Here is a 17,583-nt window from a genome sequence, read left to right as displayed (position 1 = left end):
CGAAAAAATTCACCGGTAAATAATTACTAGCGAGGTTTATATTGTTGGATTTATTCCAACGGTAAACATGTTACCGGCAAAATTTTTTGGTAAATCTGCCGGTAAATTTGAGGTATTCAGCATTTTTCTGTAGTGAATCAAGAAGACTCTGTACGTTCACTGGGAGGCCAATGAGGGATTCATGCATCAGCGTCTCACAAACAGAGCTAATAGGGTATCGGCCAGGTCGTCCAAGTATACCGGCGGCTCAGTGACCTTCACAAAGACTAAGGCCATGCTTATATGTAGCTTTTCTAATTTTGTTATAAACTTAGTAGGCATCCTAACAGGCTATTTCAATGCAACACGTGTAGTCAAAGTCGTTGGATCGCGATGCGACCTTGGCGAAAATATTCAAGTACACCCACACTTTGAAGGAGAACAAAGAGAGATTTGTTGATCATTATGTAAGTAAACATCTGATCTTGTGATATAAAATTTTCAATTAACTGTACAGCTGTTGTCCTAATCATAATAACATGTGTTACACAAAAGTCCTACACGCAGAGACTGGAGGCCACAACTCAACAATCTCAGCAAAGTGGGAAAGATGCCAGTGACTCTGATGTTTCAGTCATCGGTCCCAATGCGGTTTGGCGCGAGACCGCCTCAGCGTCGTACAAGAACCGCATATACGGGTTGGAATCGTTCTTCACCAGCAGCCTCTGCTCCTCCACGTTTGTCTCTGCCCACCAATCGAACCGTCGATCCCAAGGAAGGCATTAATTTGTGGCTGCAGGTGTAGGAACTCACCCGGAACCTTCACGAACAGCCTCAGGAGCTGAACGAGACTCAAGAGAGCTATCAGAAAATCCTCACACGTGTGATGGACACGGACGAGCTCAGGCTAGAGTGGAGGGAGCTGGTGGAACGGCTTCAGCGGATGGAGCAGCAGATGGCAGTGTACCAAGCTCAGATGCGCGCCAGTGGCAGCGGCACTGCTAGTGGCACACAGACATCAACGCCTTATTCGCTGCCTCAGTAGGACCACGGGATTGACGACGACAACTACAAGATCTTTAGGGTTTAGGGCTTTGTTTTACCGTTTCATTGTATTTGATTTATTTGACTTTTAATTTATTTAAACATTTAATATTTAATAATATTACATAATTAATTTCTATTATTTATAATTTGACCACTAATTGTGTGAAAAATAAATTTAAATAAAAATTAAATTAAAAAAATTAAAATAAATTGCGTCACAATATTTTAAAAAAAATTGACATTATTGTCAGATTTATCGATGGCATAATCCGATGGTAATAGTGCGGGAAACTGTATATTGTGGCGCTAACGTTACCGTTAGAAAAATCTATCGGTAACCAAAAAATTTTTTAGGCAGGTAATTCGCCACAGAATTTAATGGTGATTATCGTCAGACGAAAAAATTCAACAGTAACTAATTACTGGCGAGATTTATACCATCGGATTACTTCTGATTATAAATTCGTTGGTAATTAACTTATCGTCGAATTTTATTTGTCTTTCTTACGATAATTTCAACGGTACTCAATATTTTTTTGTAGTGTTAGTTGACTAGCATTTAGACTAATTTGATTGATGGTTTAAAACCAAAAACCAGTTTGTTCAATTTAAAAATTAAGAAACTAATTTAATTATCATGTGAAAATTAAAAGACCAATTTAATTATAATGATTAAATGACAAATACCTCTACTTTTAATTTAGTGTACGGTTAATATGTGTTTTAAGAATATATTTTTAAAATATTATAAACAAAAATGTTTGCCTATTTTTTTTTTGTAAAAATAAATTTTTGTATTTCAATACATTTAGAATATCATAAATTTTAGAAAAATATTATTATACTTTTACTATATATTCTTATAACACATTTTAGTTGAATTTTTCATGCAAATTTTTCGACATTTTTGGAGAAAATGGTAAAAAAATTTATTTATGTAGACTTACGTTTAAAGAATAAAAAGATATATATTTCCATTATTATGATGTTTGCCAAATAAAATTAATCTTTATAGCGAGTTGCGATGGTACTTTTTCTAAAAAAATTAGTTTTATCGTAAACTAAATCTCTTGAAACCCAAAATAAATCTTTATTCTTTGCCCATACAATATAAAGTAGAAAATGGAAAAGGAAATAGAAAGCGGAATGAATGGAATAAGATTTTATTATTTTTATTTGATGTTTATAACAAACTAAAATTGATAACATTCTGCTCTTTGATTTGATCGTTAATTTTTTTTCCTTGAAAAAAGGAGGAAATATTCGCAGCAGTAAGATCTTACTAGTTAGTACTTAGTGTGTGTTTGGATTACAGTTAGTAAACAGGAGTTTGCATAAAATTGATTTTGCAAACTTGATTTTGATAAAAAGTAAGTTTGTGTTAAAGTGATTTATCTTTAGTAGTTTTTGTATCAAAATTGATTATAGTAAAATAAATGTTGTTTGGCTTATACCATTCAAAATCACTTTTAGATAAAAAATTACTAAAATAGACCTCAACTTAAGTAATTTTTTTTATATTATCCTATCATTTTAATTTAGATATTTAAATAGATCTTATTAATTAATTTTATAATAAAATTAATATTTACTTACTAAAATAAAAATAACATATAAAAATAGATAAAATATATTTTTAAATAAAAATAAAACAATATAAATTATATAATATATATATATATATATATATATATATATATATATATATTTAATCAAATATGTTACATTTTTTTTAAGTATTAACTAAGAATGTTACTTTAGTATTTTTTTACATCGTACTCTTATTTCAATACTCTCAATAATCTTATTCTTAATATTAATTTGGAATTCAACATTTATGATTTTATTATTATCTATGATTAATTTTTTTATTTAATTTATTTTTTTAATAGAATCATAATCTATGTTATAAAAAATTACACTAAAACATAGTATATGAGAATTACCATTATAAAAGAGAGTACTAAAAATAATAAAAAATTAAATATTTACTTTATAGTAATCGAAACAAATCTGAAAATTTTTTATGATCTTTTTATATAGTATATTTTTAGTATTTTTAGTACTCTTTTTTAGTATGCTATAATTTTTTACTATTATTATTATTATTATTATTATTTATAGTTAATTTTTTTTTAATTTACTTTACCTAATAGAATCAATAAATCATATTATAAAAAGATAATAACAAACATAATACACAAAAATCACAATTATAAAAGTGTATAATATCAAACAAATAATTAAAAAAAATAAAAATAATAAATAATAAAAAAATAGAGCTCATATAAATAGAAATAATAAGAATTTTATAAATAATATAATAACATATATGAAGGATAAAGTTGGTAAAAGATAAATAAATGGTTAATATCCATGGCTAAAAGCTCGTTAGGAAAACGCAGAAGCTAAAAATAGTTGCTTCTTGTAAACGTTAGTTTTGGTAGTCTAAACGTGCTTCTTCTCTTCCAACGAGTTTTCCAAACACACCCTTAGTAGTTACTATCGCTGAAATATAAATCATGTTACCCTCCTAAAGGCGCTTTTTATTTTTACAATCTCGCTAGGTTACAGTATTCTGTCCACTTCTGCCAACTCTTATTTATAACTGTATTTAATAGAAGTGTTTTTGTAAATGTGTCTAATAAAAATGTCTTTTTTATGATGATGTTTAATGAAAGTGTCTTTATAAATATATTTTTTGGATGTGTCTCTTTATATATATATGTTTAAAATATAATAATTAATTATTATTGACAATAAATTAATAGATAATATGTTGGTACCCTATATTTTTCCTTATTTTTATTATTAAAATTTTGGTGGTGTTTTTAAATAATGTAAAATGTTAATGCATTTTTTTTGTGTAGATGTCATAAATTTAAAAGTCAGATTTGTAGTTTTTTATTTTTATTTTTTTGATGCAATTTTTTTAAAAAAATTTACAAATTTGAAAGTCAAATTTATATTTTAGTGTTGAAAAAATTTTAAACATACAAATCGGACTCTTCGATTTATTTAAAAGAGAAAAAAAAATCATTTCACCACAAATCGAACCTTCTAATTTATGCACTATGAAAATTGAAGGATCCGATTTGTTATTTAAAATAAAATAAAAATTTTAAATTCGTATAAAAAAATATACTAATTAACTATGATACTGAATTACATATAATTTTTTTATTTAAAAAATACTAGTTAATTTTATTTGAAAAAGATATATAGAAATTTCAGATAAATTTGTTGATAGAATAAAAGTAGAAAGAAATACTTTGTTTTTCAAAAATTCTTAGGATATTTTGAGAGCAAAATTAATTATTTGCTCTGTTTTCATTGATTACACTTAAGAATAATAATTTGTCTTTATATTATTTACTATAGTTACTTACTTTTTAAATTTTAAAAATTTTGTTTATTTAAAATAATATAAAAACTTATTATACTATGACAAATATCGAAAAGAATAGAACAAATTACTAATTTTGCTCTAAAAAACACCAAGGAATTTCTCTTTTTTTTTTTTTTTCATCTCTATTTTGTTAACAAAGTACTACTTTTCTCTAATTCTCTTCGTAACATGTGGCAGTTATGAAAGTAGAAATTAATTAAGGAGTTATTTAAGGAGGCATGTGTTATCCAAAGGGAAGAGAGGGTTGACATGCCTCTTTCAAATGCCAACCTATATAAGCCACACTTTTTTCTCGTGTCTCCTTGTGCCCTTTATTTCTTTGTATTTATGCTGCTGTTTTCCCCTAAAACTAACAACCTGATCCTGACTTCCCACCAACAAACACATAGGTTAATTATTAACCATGTCTTCGTGGGATCATTTCTTGATCAATTGTATCCAAAAGTAATATTCTTTATAGAGCTATTTTAAGTTATGTGCTATTAAATTAAACTAAGCCCTATAAAAAATGTTAAGTGTATTAGAATTTATTATTTTTTGTTATTAATTAATTATTAATTTAATTTTTTAGTATTAACTTGGACTGATTTTTTTTAGTAAAAAATGTAATTTTTTTAAATAAAATATTTTATATAATTTAAAATTTATTTAGATACGTCTTTTAAAAAATTTTTTATTAAAATAAATATAAATTATTTACTTTTTTCTAAAGTTAGTAATACTTTGCTTTAAAAAAAAACAAAACTAAAAAACGTTTTTAATACTTAAAAACTCTTTTTAAAAGACTTATCTAAATGTGAAATAATTTTTATTGGTTAAAAAAAGATTTTTTAAAAAAAACATATTTTTTTAAAGTCAATCCAAATCCTTAATCTAGTTCAACGACATATTTTATTTTTATATTTTTAAACATTATTAATGACTAATTGATAATAAAAAATAATAAATTTTGATAGTTCTCTAATAATTTTTTTTTAAAAACAAAAGTTTTTTTCCCCTTCTCTGTGGATTCTAAAGCCTAACAAATGTGTTTTCCACAGTCCGTACCATGAATGCAAGATCCCACCAAGATTGAAACGATTCGGATACTAAGAATGTCAAGCCAACAATATAGGATACATTTCAGAATATATATATACACAACCCCAGGAATATGATGATCTTTTTTTCTGCTGGAAGTCATCTAAAAGCTTAGCTTACACAATTATATACTTACTTAGGTTACACCTCAATTTGGTTAAAAACACAGGAAGGTTAGGAAAATAATAATTTAAAATTATTTTATTTAATTTAATATTTATAATTTTATATATGTATTATTTATAATTATATATTTTTATTATATTTAATATTATATATCTATTTAAACAATAATAAATAAATACACAATAAATTATTTTAAATTAATTTAAATTATTTTTATTCTCTTTTAAATAGTTTTTTTTTAAATATAACGTAATTAAGAAACCAAACTTATGAGATTTTCGATATATCCATTTCCTTAATCGAATATAATTTGGAAGTGATATTTCATTTTTATTGAAATGTACTTTACTTTATTTCATACATCTTCATTTGTCTTCTAGCATTTATCATCATTTCAAACCTCATGTTTTTGACCATGAAAGAAACATTCCTAAAGTCTATCATCATTCAGCTCTTCAAAGAACCTTTCAAACCCTAGCCTTTTATTTTTCTCTTCTTATAAGGTTACGTTTCGTTATAGACTTCGCCACTAGCACTGTGTGTATGGTCACCATTCTCGCTGGCGTAAATATTAAGGTGATACTACGTTTACAAGTATTTTTATGATTAAATTTAATTAAGTTGATATAAATTTTAAAAAAATTTTGTGCACATATATTAAGTTGATATACATTTTTCTTTCTGTTCTTTCTGTATCATAAAATTTTTTGTTAGAGACAATAAAAATTTATTAATATAACATAAAGGGTTAACAACCAAAAATATTTTTAAATTATTCAAACATTGATAAAAATACATTTGAATTTTATTATTAACACAATTTTTTTTAAATAATTTAAAAATACGATAAAAATATCCAATAGTAAATATATATTTTTAAAAAATGCCTTAAAAATTGAATTTTGATGTAATTTTTTGCAAACATAATTAAAAAAATGAGATATTATTATTTTTAAAATTTGGTATTTTTTTTAAGTATATATTTTTTGTGATTTTTTAAAAGTATTATTAGTTGTTAACAAAAAAATTACAAAAAAATATATATACTTAATGAAAAATTACCAAATTTTAAGGATAATAATATTTTATTTTTTAATCATACTTACAAAAAATTATATCAAAATTCAATCTCTAATGTATTTTTTGAGAAATACATATTTAATGTTAGATAATCTTGCAAAAAAAAAAAAAAAACTAACATTAAATAAGTATTTCTCAAAAAATACATTAGAGAATGAATTTTGATGCGACTTTTTGTAAGTATGATTAGAAAAATGAGATATTATTATTCTTAATGGTGATTTTTTGTTAAGTATACATTGTTTTATGATTTTTTAAAAATATAAAAAAATTATAAGAAAATATATACTAAACGAAAAATTACCAAATTTTAAGTATAATAATATCTTATTTTTATAATTATTTTTGCAAAAAATTACATCAAAATTCAATCTCTAAGGTATTTTTTGAAAATATATATTTACTGTTAGATATTTTTGTTGTGTTTTTAAATTATTTATAGATATTTTTGTCGATAGTAAAATTCGAGTGTATTTTTGTCCGCGTTCAAATAATTTAGGGATATTTTTGGTGGTTACCCCTAACATAAAAATTTTTATATATAATATAAATTTATTGATATATATAGTATAAAAATTTTCGTACATAATACATAAATATTTATATATAATATCAAAATTTTTATATATAGTACATAAATTTTTGCTATAAATGTATTTTGTTAGTTAGGTAAATTAATATTCTGGTTATGTGATTTTTCAAAATTTTTTGTGTTACATATCAAAATTTCTGTGCTATCCACCAAAATTCTTATATTATACACCAAAATTGATGTGATATGTGTATTTTATTAGTTGAGTGTAAATATTTTGAACATGTAGTCTTTTAAAAAATTTTGTATTGTATATTAAAATTTTTATATTGTGTACCGAAATTTATGTAATGTGCATTAAAATTTTTGTATTCTAAAATTTTAAATATTTATAAGAAAAATAGAAAATAAAGATGATAATGATAATAATAAAGGAGAACGAGGAGGAAAAAAATTACAATAACAAGAAGAGTTGCAAGAGCAACAAAATAATGACAATAACATTGAGAAAAAAACACAAGAAAAAAGATAGCACCGATAATAAAAATGAACGAAAAAAAAGAGAAAAAAAAAAGGCAGCAACAAAAGAAAAAACCAGAAACTACTACATACATACAAAAAAAAAAAGAGCAAGTAATAATTTAATTGAAAATTTCATATACGCTTGGACGCCTAATTTTATTATAAATATTATTCAAAAAAATTTATAAGTTTGAGTTTTAACTTTTAAACCAATAAACAATTATCATGTAAATTCTAATATAAAAAAATATTTAAAAAACTGATATAATTTATTATTTTTAATTATTAATTTAATAATATATTTTTAAATCACATTTTTAAATATTATTAACTAATGGATAATTCTCTGACATTTTTTGTTAGCATATTAATATTACGACGTAAATTAATTTCTTAAGTGCACAGATGAAAGTAGGAATTAATTGAGAATTTTTTAATTAATAATAAATATAAAATACGAGGGAGGTGATGAAATGTCCAGCGTGGCAAATGGATGTGACGTGGCGTGGGACCCACGAACATTGGGTTGGCCTCTCGGTCGCAGTGGCAGTGGTATATCACAGACAGCCAGACACTCCTCCCCTTATCGGCATGAACCCCGCCTTCTCCTGGTCGCTCCCACCATCATTTACATTTTTAGTTTCACACACAAGACACAACCACAACAAACTAACAACCTCTCCCTCCATAAACACCCTCTTTCTCTCTCGCGTTCCCTTCCCTTTCATGTGTCACACACACTGCACGCCAATCTTCCCCGCAAAATAAATAAGCTCCAACAGAACAGAATTCTCAAAGGAATAACGAAAGGGAAAATAACACATGACGACGCCGTTTTCGGCGGGGCTGAAGCACTTGGATGGAGGCGGAGGACTGGCGGTGCTCTCCAATTCCATCGACAAGGTTGATTCGTCCTCCACTTCCTCCTCGACGGCGCTCAGTGGCAGCGTCAAGTGCTCTAAGCTGGTAGACTCGCCCATTTTGATTTTCTTGTTCTTCCACAAGGCGATTCGGAACGAGCTAGACGCGCTGCACCGTCTCGCCATGGCATTCGCCACCGGCAACTCCTCCGATATCCAGCCTCTCTCCCAGCGCTACCATTTCCTCAGCTCCATGTACAGGCACCACTCCAATGCCGAAGACGAGGTGCAAATCTTGCCTCCGCTTTGTTTTTTTTTGGAGTTTTTTCGTTTTTGGACTGTGTCTTTGAATTTCCCTTGCAGATAGAAATGGTGTAGAAAATTAAGTTTTATAGCTGATTACATTTTTCGATACAGAATCCAAATGGTGCTCTTGTTTGTGTGTTCTCTGTCTCTCTGCCATTTCCTCTTCATATATTTAGGTCAAACTTTGGTCTAGCTCAACGAAAGCTCATTTCTACTGGTATGATAACTAGCTTCAATATTTATGATAACAGGAGGAGCGCCTTTCTAGTTTTTCATGTCCGAAATCGCTTGATTTGTTGCCGTGTTTCTCCTTAATCTTCTATTATTGCTCTTGGAAAGACTTAGTAGGAGGAAAAAGAAACCGGTGTTGTTTAGCAATTTCTTAATCTTCTGTTATTGCTTTACTTGACACCTTCATACTTTTGGCAAAGATTATTCTGTTAATTTGTCTGCATCAATCCTGTTCGGCTATGGTTAAAGCTTTTGAACATTCTGAGTGAAATATATTATTCTGGAATATAGGTGATTTTTCCAGCCCTTGATATACGTGTGAAGAATGTTGCAAAGACATATTCTCTTGAACACAAAGGTGAAAACAATCTTTTTGATCATCTATTTGAGCTGCTAAATTCTTCCACCCACAACGATGAAAGTTTTGCTAGAGAGTTAGCATCCTGCACAGGAGCTTTGCAGACGTCAGTTAGTCAACACATGGCAAAGGAAGAGGAGCAGGTATAAGTTTGTTTACTAGTCCTTACCTTGAATTTCCAATTGGACCTTATAAGATAAATCCAGATTAAGGCAATAGCAAAATGGACTTACTTTTTGACATTCTTCATCCTAAAGGTACTAATGTTACTTCTTGATTAAACAAGACATTCATTAAAATGATGAGAAAATGACAGGCTACAAAGAGATTAGAGAATAAGGGATACTCCTTATTCTAAAAGGAATTTAAATACTATTCTTAAATCTTGGAATGTGGGAGGATGCCAAATTGGCCAATGTGGTGCAACTTAGAGCCAAATTAATCTTATGATGAGAGGTTTAATAAATTCTAGGACACTAAAGCCATATATGTGTTTTTATTTTTGGTTTTAAAAATTATTTACTTCACTTGTCCAGTAGAAATGACCCAATACAGGAAATTTTTTGTGCCCATCCCTTGTTTGGACTCGCGTTGGTTCTGGGCATAGCGTGGGGTTTAGGGCTTGTTGTATTAAATAGCTGGCCAAATGGGATGATAGTACCCTTAAGTTTGGGGCTCAGAGTGATATGGTGCCATCGACTAACATCAACACATTCAAATTATTGAACCTTTAATGTGATATTAGTAAATATGACTAAAGCCAAATTTACTTATTAACTTTGTACATTACTTGTATCCAAAAATCTTTAAGCTGTTAACATTTGGTCTGGTAAGAAGTATTTTCTATAAAACTTACAGCTAAAGTTGATTTCAGGAAGAAATTGAATTAAGAATTCACGTATATTCCAATGCAAGGGGAATTTGTAAAACTGAGTAAGTAGAAATCCTTTTGGATGTGTCTGAATTTAATTTTCCCCCTTTTCTTGGGTGATATCAGGTATTTCCTTTGCTTATTGAGAAGTTCTCTCTCGAGGAGCAGGCATCTTTAGTTTGGCAGTTTCTTTGCAGTATTCCCGTGAACATGATGACAGAATTTCTTCCATGGCTTTCAAGATCCATATCACCTGATGAACGACTGGATTTGCAGAATTGCTTAATCAAGATAGTGCCAGAGGAAAAGCTTCTTCAAAAGGTGTGGTTTTAAATTTTAAATTTTGTATAATGCATTGCTGATTCCTTTTCTTGTTAATGTTGCTTTATGGGTTGAAGCTGATATGTGATTATAATATATACAATTCTTGCTTATTGAAGGTTATTTTCAAGTGGATGGAAGGGAGAAGCAGTGTTAACACAGTTGACAGTTGTGTAAAACATTCTCAAGTTCAATCTAGTAGTAGCCCATCAACTGGAAAACGGAAATATTCTGGATCTACCCTGGATGACTCTGATGCCATTGGAACACATCCTATAGATGAAATATTGCTCTGGCATAATGCAATTAGAAAAGAGCTAAGTGAGATAGCAGTGGAGACCAGAAAGATACAATGTTCAGGGGATTTTACAAATCTATCCTCTTTTAATCAAAGATTGCAGTTCATTGCCGAAGTTTGTATATTTCATAGGTATCACTTTAGTGTAGCTTACCCAATTATATTTCTTTTAAAAATTTCCATACTTGATTCATGGTACTGTATGTATTTTTTCTGCAAACTTATAGTATTGTAAATCTGATGTTATATGAATAGTAAAGACAACCTTCCATGTCTGAGATATTGATTATTTATTACTGGGAATGCAGTATTGCTGAGGACAAAGTTATTTTTCCAGCAGTAGATGGAGAATTGTCATTTTTTCAGGAGCATGCTGAAGAAGAAAGCCAGTTTAATGACTTCCGGTGTTTGATTGAAGGTATTCAAAGTGAAGGAGCAACATCTAATTCAGAAGTTGAATTCTTTTCAAAGTTATGCTCACATGCTGATCATATAATGGAAACCATAGAGAGACATTTCCATAATGAAGAAGTTCAGGTGAGTCATAAATGTTTATGTGATAATGTTTGGAGGTGTTTGTTGGAAATTTGGAATTAGTTAGCAAATTTGATTTTATTCGGCAACATAAAGATTGATATATTTGGTTTGTGGGATATGTATCATATGTTCAAAGTTGATAAATATGGCCAATTCTCGTATCTATCAGTTAATTAACCGAATTTTATCATAAGTGTGACACTGAGTTTTTGTTTCATAGTGCATAATTAAATTTTATTCTGTGATTTTGACAAGATAGTTGCAACACAAGTTACTTTTCAAGGAACATTAAATGCGCTTAATTGATCTATTCTGTAGGTCCTTCCACTTGCAAGAAAGCACTTTAGCTTTAAAAGGCAATGCGAACTTCTGTATCAAAGCTTGTGCATGATGCCTCTGAAATTGATTGAGCGCGTCCTTCCATGGTTGGTAGGATCATTAACTGCAGAAGAAACAAAGATGTTTCTGAGAAACATGCAGTTGGCAGGTTATATGTCTATTTTAATATATTTGCCTGCTTAAAGAAATGAAATTTCACAATTTCATCCGATAATTTTTCATCCAAAAACAAATTTCTATATCTGACAATATCCCTATCTGTTTCAGCTCCAGAAATGGATTCTGCTATAGTTACACTCTTCTCTGGGTGGGCTTGCAAGGCTCGTATTGAAGGTCTATGTTTGTCTTCTGGTGCGTCAGGTTGCTGTCCTGTTCAAAGACTTTCTGATATTGAAGAAAACATTGCTTGGCCATCCTGCGCTTGTGCTTCCGCATCATCTGTAAGAGATTGTTTAGTATTAGACAAATCAGATGGGAACAGAAAGTCATTCAAGCGAAACTTATTAGAAACCCACAACAATGGAGATATCACTGAAAATCCAGAGACTGAAAATGTCCAAAAACAATGTTTTGCTACTCGGTCTTGTTGTGTGCCAGGTTTAGGAGTAAACAGTAACAATTTGGGGCTGAGTTCTATTTCTACAGCCAAGTCCTTGCGGTCCTTGTCTTTCAACTCTTCTGCCCCATCTCTTAATTCCAGTCTTTTTGTATGGGAAACAGAAAGCAGCTCATCTGATGTTGGATCTGCACAAAGACCAATTGATACCATATTTAGTTTCCACAAAGCTATACGAAAAGACTTGGAGTATCTAGATGTTGAATCTGGAAAGCTGAGTAATGGTGATGAGATAGTTCTTCGGCAATTTAGTGGAAGATTTCGTCTTTTATGGGGCTTATATAGAGCTCATAGTAATGCAGAAGATGATATAGTATTTCCAGCATTGGAGTCAAAAGAGGCACTTCATAATGTGAGTCATTCATACATGCTGGACCATAAGCAGGAAGAACAATTATTTGAGGATATTTCCTGCGTTCTTTCTGAGCTTTCTATGCTTCACGAAGCCTTGCAGATGAACCATATGCCAGAGAACTTAAGTGAAAGTAATTTTAGAACATCTGATTCCAAGGGTAGTGAGAATATTAAAAAGTATAATGAACTCGCGACTAAGCTTCAAGGAATGTGCAAATCCATAAGGGTTACTCTGGATCATCATCTTTTCAGGGAGGAGTGTGAACTGTGGCCATTATTTGGGAAACATTTCACTGTAGAAGAACAGGACAAGATAGTGGGACGGATAATTGGAACAACTGGAGCTGAAGTTCTCCAATCAATGTTGCCATGGGTAACTTCCGCGCTTACTCATGATGAACAGAACAAAATGATGGACACATGGAAGCAGGCAACTAAAAACACTATGTTCAATGAATGGCTCACTGAATGCTGGAAAGATAGTCCAGCACCTATAACACAGATAGAATCATCAGATCATAACACTTCTCGAAGAGGTTTATATTTAGCTTTAGTTTCTTCCATGTTTTATGGAAATTGTATGATAGATATTAATATTATAGATTGGTATCGTTCATTCTTAGGTGCTGAATATCAAGAAAGCTTGGACCATAATGATCAAATGTTCAAGCCTGGTTGGAAAGACATATTCCGGATGAACCAGAATGAACTTGAGTCAGAGATCCGAAAGGTTTATCGTGATTCAACTCTTGATCCAAGGAGAAAGGCATACCTTGTGCAGAATCTGATGACAAGGTCTGTATAAATGAGCATAATTCTCTGGTTTTATTTAAACCTAGCTTTATTTATAGCACCTTGCATTTTCCTCATGAACATACACTCACTGATTAGCTATTTGTGTACTGTAGTCGTTGGATAGCTGCTCAGCAGAAATCACTGAAAGCCATAACTGAAGTAGCATCTAATGGTGAACAAATAGAAGGGCAGTCACCATCATTTCGGAACCCTGATAAACATGTGTATGGGTGTGAGCACTATAAGAGAAATTGTAAGCTACGAGCTGCATGTTGTGGCAAGTTAGTTACTTGCAGATTTTGTCATGACAATGTGAGCGATCACTCAATGGATAGGTAATTTTCTGATAGGATTTTTTTTACTTTATGGTAGACTGGTAGTACATACATCTAACCATCTGCTTGATTATTGCAGAAAAGCAACATCAGAAATGATGTGTATGCGCTGCCTGAATATACAGCCGATAGGGCCTAAATGCATGACACCTTCATGTAACGAACTTTCAATGGCAAAATACTATTGCAACATATGCAAATTTTTTGATGATGAAAGGTAATTTTTTGTTCTTACTTTAAATCCAAAATCTTTAGAATTAAAATTTCTATTTTGTTTCCCATATGTGCGGAATCAGAATAAATGCCATGGGCCAATTTGTTGCTTGGAGTTTACAATTTATTAGTGTTTTAGTGGCAAAAGTTACAGGATAAGCAATTTGACTTGTGGAGGTTTCAGAGAACAGATTTCCCGAGACAAAATCACCTCTTCTCCTGAAAAGGGAGGGATAATCCGAGGATATATCAATATTTCGAAAAACATAAATTTAATTATTTCGGTACTATCACAAAGAAATGAACATATTTATACTTATTTACCTAAAGTTGTTATTTATTTATTGGATCATTCATTTTCAGGAATGTATATCATTGCCCATTTTGCAACATATGCCGTGTCGGACGAGGGCTTGGGATTGATTATTTCCATTGCATGAAATGCAATTGCTGCTTGGGCATAAGATCACAATCACATAAGTGCCTGGAAAAAGGCTTAGAAATGAATTGCCCAATTTGTTGTGATGATTTATTCACGTCAAGTGCTCCAGTTAGAGCTCTGCCTTGTGGCCATTATATGCATTCTGCTTGCTTTCAGGTCTGTTTAACATGCCTATTATAGAGTCTTTAGTTCCCTCCCTAAACAAAAGGGGGGAAATTATATAAAATATCTCAAAGATTTGTGGATTCAATCTTATACTTCGTTATAATATGTTAGGCATACACTTGTAGTCACTACACATGTCCTATCTGCAGCAAGTCATTGGGAGATATGGCGGTAAGAAGATTTTCTTCAATTTAATATATCTTTTGCATTCATCGAAGTTTTCTGCATAATTTAGTTAAATTAAACTCTCATTTTTGCTAAGCTTGAACAATGTAAATCCTGGAAGGTATCACCAAGTTATAACAAATCTATGCTAATATTATTTCCTTTTCTAAATTAACAAATCCAAATTTTGATTACCATATCAACCATTTGTGGGGGTCTCAGTTGTACTCGTTGAAGGGTATTGGGTTTGGAACTATTAAGGATAAGCCATGCTTAGCTGTTTCTCCGTCTACCCAGGTTTATTTTGGCATGCTTGACGCATTATTGGCTACTGAGGAGCTTCCTGAAGAGTATAAGGACCGGTGTCAGGTGAACACTTTTTTCTTGTTACTCTTCACTTCATTCCTCTCCAAAGTTAATGTGGATTCTACGGAAGAAAGCAGTGTGGTATTGAAGTTCACCAGCAAATAATTTTTAAGTATATTGTAAGTTAACTAAGTTTTGTAATGGCAATGCAGGACATACTCTGCCATGACTGTGACAAAAAGGGCACTTCACGCTTCCATTGGTTATACCACAAATGTGGATTTTGTGGCTCTTACAATACCCGGGTTATTAAGGGTGAGGAATCAAATTCCAGCTGCTCTTACTCTTAGTGTGCTGATTTTGACGGCGAGTTTGTAAATATTTGTATAGCCAAACCAAATTTTCCCTAAAACCAGGAACCAACCTGGTTATCGTTTGGTCTTATACATAATCTGAGTCACTTCCCTGCAGACATTTTAGATTTTACTCTTGCCTTTTATGAGCTGTCGTAAGCTAGAGTCTATAGAGTAGAGATAGAAGCACCTAATTAGTTAATCATGTAGCGCTGTGTACAGATCATGTTCATTCTGCAATGTAAATTCTTGCATTCCATCCATCCTCGTTTCTCTTTATCATTAACGGCGCTCTAATCACGCTAAGGAATTCTTATCCAACTTCCTTGACTAGTAGGCGCGCATTGTGATATTAAAAATATTTCTTCAAAATTTGATCTAACCCATCCTGTTTGTCTCTCTTTCTACTGAGAGTTGAAGTGTGCAAAAATAGGTGGTGGCACCATGGGTGGTCCACTCAATCGTTGAGTTGGTGGCTCAGAAGTCAGAACTGTTGTTGCTACGAAATTTCCACATAATCCCAAGAACATTAGGGCCTCCATTTTGAGGATTTTTTTTTTCCAGAGGTGTTTGTATTCATAAAACGAGTTTAAAGCGAGCCATGGCAACGGCAAAGTGTCTGGTCTCGTGTGTTTCACTTCCAACTCGGTGTGAGCACGAGCCATCGCTTCAGCATCTTAATCTTATTAGCTTCCGATCAACCTGGCTCCTAAATGATTCTTCATTTAGCAGATATTCGTGTCATTGCCTCTTAAATAAATACTCTCAAGTTCATCACAATTGACTAATTGAAAAATAAAAACTACATTGCGGCATTCACCTGCACACCCACGTATTTGCAATGCTTACATGTCCTACTATGCGTCACCACATTTTTTAAATCAATTTCAATATATAAATTCAAATGGCATGTCTATTTTTGGTGCTGAAATAAAAATAAAGAAAAGGAGAAACGAATAGCCTAAGCTAAATCACGTTGCAATAGGTGCAACTAAGTCTCAGGAAGTTGAAGTCAAGTCCTCTGATCACAATTACTTTGAGGTCCAAATTTAGCCATAGTGTCTACAATTTTGTTGGGATCACGGTGAATAATAGAGAAGCCAAGAGAGAGTCAGTTGCAATTCTTCAGGTCAAACACCTTGTCAAGAAGAGCATGCTCTTCATGTTGTGCCGGAATATTTCAGCAAGTCACCAAAGAAAAAACTTCAGCCGAGTTTGTTTCACACACAATGGAATTAGCACCATGTTCCAAACTCATCACTAAATCAAACCATATCGCCCAGAGTTCACAATGAAGCACACTTATTTCCGGGACCATTCCAGCGCTTCCAACCACCCAGTTCCCTTCATGATCGCGCAAGACAACCAAAGCCAACTCTACTAGAATTGGGAAAGACACTACTCCAAATTGATTTCAACCTACTAATAATGGCAGTGTAACTCAGATGCTTACCCAAAACCTTGATCACTGTAGCATCTTTGTAGGGTGCCATAAGGGTCACTCTTTTTTAGAGAAAATCACATTTGTCCGCTCCTTATCTCCTTGCTTACCTATCACTTGAGCAAGGCGTTCTCCTAGCAACGACGGATCTTTGGGCATAGGTTGAGGCGAAAAAATGCCTAATACCTTGTCACGGAAAGGAACTCGAGATTTAGTTGCATAACCCGAAGGAACATCGCTCAGAACCTTACAATCCCCCTCTTTTGCACTAGGGATGGCAACACCATGGAACCCAACCCACCCTGCCCCTATTTGATCGGGACGGATTTTTAGCGGGGTGGGTTCTTAGGAAGGGCGGGACGGGTCAGGTTTAAGTATTACTTGCCTATCGGCTCCAATATATATAATTTTAATATATAATATGTATAATATATTAAAAATAATTAATAAATGATTAATAATATTGTATCATATATTTATATTTAAATTTTTAATTTAATTT

At 31.3% G+C, this 17,583-nt stretch overlaps 1 protein-coding gene across 2 annotated transcripts; it reads left to right on the top strand.

Annotated features, from left to right (window-relative positions):
• Positions 1-8,276: 8,276 nt before the first annotated feature.
• Positions 8,277-15,903, top strand: LOC112738168 (zinc finger protein BRUTUS). 2 transcript variants are annotated; one of them, XM_025788498.3, is made up of 15 exons: positions 8,361-8,921; positions 9,053-9,158; positions 9,464-9,673; positions 10,528-10,722; positions 10,842-11,152; positions 11,329-11,557; positions 11,876-12,044; positions 12,164-13,402; positions 13,490-13,661; positions 13,775-13,996; positions 14,076-14,213; positions 14,573-14,807; positions 14,928-14,987; positions 15,279-15,350; positions 15,500-15,903. In XM_025788498.3, the coding sequence occupies exons 3-15, from the start codon at positions 9,653-9,655 to the stop codon at positions 15,635-15,637; spliced, it is 3,201 nt and encodes a 1,066-aa protein (XP_025644283.1). In that variant the 5' UTR covers positions 8,361-8,921; positions 9,053-9,158; positions 9,464-9,652; the 3' UTR covers positions 15,638-15,903. The 2 variants fall into 2 exon arrangements, with proteins under 2 accessions (XP_025644282.1, XP_025644283.1); XM_025788497.3 differs by lacking the exon at positions 9,053-9,158 and having other exon boundaries at positions 8,277-8,921.
• The last annotated feature ends 1,680 nt before the right edge of the window (positions 15,904-17,583 follow it).

This window comes from Arachis hypogaea, chromosome 13 (genome assembly GCF_003086295.3).
Source record: "Arachis hypogaea cultivar Tifrunner chromosome 13, arahy.Tifrunner.gnm2.J5K5, whole genome shotgun sequence".
Lineage (NCBI taxonomy): Eukaryota > Viridiplantae > Streptophyta > Magnoliopsida > Fabales > Fabaceae > Arachis > Arachis hypogaea.
This window is presented reverse-complemented; position numbering and strand designations above follow the sequence as displayed.

Excerpts from the sequence above, each read along its gene's own strand:
- LOC112738168 (XM_025788497.3), top strand. The coding sequence starts at position 8,598 with ATGACGACGCCGTTTTCGGCGGGGCTGAAGCACTTGGATGGAGGCGGA. Across the intron at positions 13,403-13,489 it reads TCATAACACTTCTCGAAGAG|GTGCTGAATATCAAGAAAGC; the intron begins GTTTATATTTAG and ends GTTCATTCTTAG. Across the intron at positions 14,214-14,572 it reads AAATTTTTTGATGATGAAAG|GAATGTATATCATTGCCCAT; the intron begins GTAATTTTTTGT and ends ATTCATTTTCAG.